Raw genomic sequence first — 4341 nt, forward strand, 5'->3', positions numbered from 1 at the left:
TCTCTCTCTCTCTCTCTCTCTCTCTCTCTCTCTCTCTCTCTCTCGAACGGTGAAGTTCGCTGCAGTCACCGGGCGTACTGGTAATTAAAGTAATGACGGATAAACCGCCCGCGAAGTAACTAGTGTAATTTATCCGTGACTACTTCCCCGACTGACTACCTCATTACTGTACCTCGATCTTCCCCGAAGTGAATCACCCGCGTATCTTCCGTCGCCTCGCCTCGTCCGGAATGTTCGAATCGTTTGTCTAATTTTTACGGAGATGCTGTGCGCGACAACCTCTACAAATAATCGTTCTAAGCCGAGACAGAATCGCAAAGTAGAGCGCGGATCATATCGCGCAAAACGCGGAAACTATGTCGCGGGATAATTTAGACTAAATACTTGTTCCCGGTGAGAAATTACGACGGCAAGAGAGAGATAAAGAATAAATAATATCTAATCGTTAATAGATATCCGTGGTTGCGCGTTCACGAGCAATTATTTATAGCGCCTTTCACGGAAGGGCTCGTTGCGCCTCCGGCGGAAATTCTCTCCGTTATCCCGACAAAGAGATATCTATCTCGGATCGCGCTGAGAATATCGCGCGGCAAAAAAGCAACGGACACAACTGCATCATTAATCTTGCACAGACACATATTAATTAACTTTTCCTTTTTTTTTTTTAATTCACGCCGCCCGCGCATGCATAACGGACGGGAGAGCTTTTTATAAAGCACCACGCGCCACGTCAAGGTCGTACCTATAACGCACTGAATAATGCAGAGGTGGACGAAAATACATAACTCACCACATGCATCACGGCGCGGTGTACAGCATGCCGCGAAAGAATTGCACGCCGCAAAATTACCGTAGTAATACGGAGGAATACGCGAAGTACGAGCCGGACCCATAAAAGTTTCAAGCAGTTTTCTAATTTAAACTCCCGGGGAGCTTTCTGCTTCATTAAAGCCCTATCTTATCGAGCGGAAATATTCATGTAAATTGTGGTCTTAGGTGCACCGTACGTTCGCAAGCCGGCGCGCTCCTCTACAGAACGGACATTATTTCCATATCGGCTTTTATGGCGCGCGCGCGCGCGCGCACACGCCCGCCAACGAAAATTTATCGCCGGCGAGTGCAGTGTTTTAAAACAATATTTTCGGTGGCTGAAAGAAGGATGAAATTATATTTTCATCCTGTGCATACTTCGCACCGAACGGCAGCTGCGGGGCTCTACCGAGTCGCCCCATGTTAACGAGTCGCCACGTGTCATTTCATTGCAGCGACGATATTTCGCGTGTGATACCAGCAGAAAAGGACAGAACATACTTCGTCGTTCTCTTCTCGCTTTAAGCTTGTAAAAGGACGCTGTATTTGAAAACTTTACCAACGAAGTACTGAACCTTTTTGAAAAATTTACGTCGTACTGGTTGCACAGAATTACAAGTGTTTTTGCACACTGAAAGAGACATGCAGCGATGAATTGGAGCGTTGCTCAATATGTGAGAAAAGTGACAAAAAATGTTAAAATTGACATTTCGAACTGTCAGCGTATAAATATGTTAAAATGTTAAAGTTGACATTTCGATATGAAAATGCGTAAAAATATTAAAATTTACACATCAAGCCGTCAACACAAATATTTACTTGATAAAAAATTCTGTAAGCTTGTACGTACTGTACGAGTGTTTGCCCCGCTAACAAAAATTTCAAGAGAAACACCTCCGTATCTTTACAATAGAATTTAGAAGCTCCAAAACATATAAACAGTTTGCAGAAAGATTATATATATACGTGATTATACGAGTATTTACTGTTAACACAGTAAGTAAGAGGGTGCAATCCACTAGACGCTGCAAACATTTTGAGGTGTCTAAAAAAAAATCGTCACTGATTTACACGGCGCTTCAAAGTATTTGCAGCGTCTGATGAATCGCACTCAAAGCAGTATTATAACATTGTTATAAGATCTATATATACAAGAAATACGAAAAGGATGATGGTGTTAATGACGATCGTTTTTACGTTATCGATATTCTATGAACTCGTCATCTACTTCAGCATTCCCTTAAAGAGAAAACAATGTCGCTTCCTTTCCCAGAGAGTTGTAAATTCCGACGAAATATCCCTATAATTAACTAAAAAGCCTGCGAATCACGTTTCGAGCCGTCGGAGGGAGACGCAGGTCGATCTGTTACGGCTCTATCCTAATCGATCACGTCGCTGTCTCATCCGCGAATCTCAATAAGGTCTCATCGTAAATTCTCTGCTCCAGGACACCGACGGGCCTGGAGGACGTCAGCAAGTACCCGGAGCTCTTCGCGGAATTGCTAGCGCGTGGCTGGTCGGAGAGAGACATTCAGAAGCTGGCTGGCCTGAATCTTATACGGGTGTTCAAGGCAGTGGAACAGGTAAATTATTCTTCCCCGAGGAAAAAAAAATAAAGAAAGAAAGAAAGAAAGGGGAAGGAGAGGGCGGACCGTCTCTCATCCGTCCAATCTCTCGCGGCGCGAGCTCGATGAAAAAAAGCGTGACGCGTGGCCGAAGGTGGAGAAGCCGCTTCGACGATGGTGAACGGAGTGAACGCTCGTTTCTGCCGCGAGATAACCGATGGCCTGGTTCGGGTTAGCCGACTCGACCAATATCGGATTTAATAAAGCACACAAATCATGCATCCGGCCCGCTCGGTGCATCGTCGGACGAGAAACCCCGGCGATTTTTGCTCCCTTGGAGTCCTGCCAGCCGTAGTAGAACCAGCTGGCACGATCCACTACCCCATTCGATGGTGCCTTTCTCCTTCCTTTGTCTCTTCCCTCGCTCACTCACCCACCAATCGTCCCTCTCTCTCTTTCTTGCACGCGCGCGCTTATGACGTATAGCCACATATGACGTGTGTATTAAACGGCTCTAAAGTATCGTGCTCTCTGGATCGCTCAACACTGACGTTTCATAAGTGCACTTTGCGAAAGATAAGCGTTCAAGGGACAGCCCGCGTGTTTCATCTCTTCAGTACCTTTTTTTATTCGTCGATGCTTTAATTAAAATCCGACGTTTAAAACGGCGCTTTTTTCCGTAACAAGTTACGGAAGAATGTAATCGTGTACAATTTAGTGAGAAAGGGGAGAGGGAATAATTGGCCGTAGTTATACAAAAATGATCCAATCTTGTACGTTAAAAAAATGAAAATGAAAATTTGGTGCATGATTTAAGAAGTATATAGCATTGAGGTTCTTCACAATCGTTCAAGATGTCAATTTTCTTCTCTTTAGATTCTTCTCTTAATGTTCATTAGCAAAGCTAATTATTAGCTAACCTTTAAAAAATTGGTAAAAAGGACGCAACTAGATAATATAGAAAACAAAAACTGTTTTCTAATCAATTTTAGTTGTCAATAGGGCTTGAATCTTTTTGTTTTATGTAGAAAGATTTATGGACGGAAAACAACTTCGTCAGTGTAATCCAATTTTCTTTTGACCCAATTGTCACTTGAAGACTAGGTGAAAAACTCAATTGTAAGTACAGAAAGATCCTCGTAAGAGGTTTCTACTCAGCCGATTCCTTTCAATTATCTCATCTGAGTTTTAATGCAACGTTCAGACTGAATGCTCAAACGAACGTTTTTGATCGCGGTAACAGAGATATTACTTCTCGCCAGCGAGTTTTTCATCTGGTATTCAGTCGCACGGACTGAAATATTTTCCACATTAAGAAAAATTATTCGATAAAAAATTAACAAACGGATATTTCCGATCAAGATGATTTTTATATCCGATCAGGATATCCGATTAAATTTAATCGAATACTTTCGATCACAATGGCATTTTATCAGATAAACCGATGAAAATAACCGAACCGATATTTCTAATCGGATGTTTTCTGATCGGATACAAAAATTTATTAATATTTTGGTCAGAAATATCCGTTTGTTAATTTTTTATCGTATAATTTCTCTTAGTGCGTGTGTCCATTGGTAACAAGAACTCATAATTTTGCGGGTTGGATCGTTTCTGCACAACTATGGTTAATTGTAGTAATTATTTTATTTTGTTTTCTCCTTTCTCTTCCGAGTTAATAGGCACACACAGGGTTTATCGATGGAAACGTGTGGGGTCAAAGTTACGGCGTTTAAAGGATTGAAAGCGTTACAATCAGTCCGTCCATTCATTTATCTAATTATAATATCACCGGTATTTCGCTAATGAAAATGCATCCCGTCGAAATTTCACCGCATTCCCTCATATTTCACCGAATAAAATTTTATTAAATTTCATTCGACTTCTACACTTCGGGACACACATTCTGATAATGTCTCAGCGTGTGTATTTCAGCGTTAAACGCGCCCCTCCCCCCCCCCCCCCC

The 4341-nt window shown here is 42.2% G+C and overlaps 1 protein-coding gene across 1 annotated transcript in view; it reads left to right on the top strand.

The window, feature by feature from the left end:
* The window catches only part of LOC116840806 (dipeptidase 1-like), a 125301-nt gene that overhangs the window by 109960 nt on the left and 11000 nt on the right, over positions 1-4341 (top strand). The window contains exon 10 of the mRNA XM_032808015.1: positions 2258-2393. Within this exon, the coding sequence (XP_032663906.1) occupies positions 2258-2393 (136 nt within the window). The remainder of the gene's footprint in view (positions 1-2257; positions 2394-4341) is intronic.

The sequence above is a fragment of the Odontomachus brunneus genome, unplaced genomic scaffold (genome assembly GCF_010583005.1).
Source record: "Odontomachus brunneus isolate Ranch 3 - 2012 unplaced genomic scaffold, Obru_v1 Obru_scaffold_012, whole genome shotgun sequence".
Lineage (NCBI taxonomy): Eukaryota > Metazoa > Arthropoda > Insecta > Hymenoptera > Formicidae > Odontomachus > Odontomachus brunneus.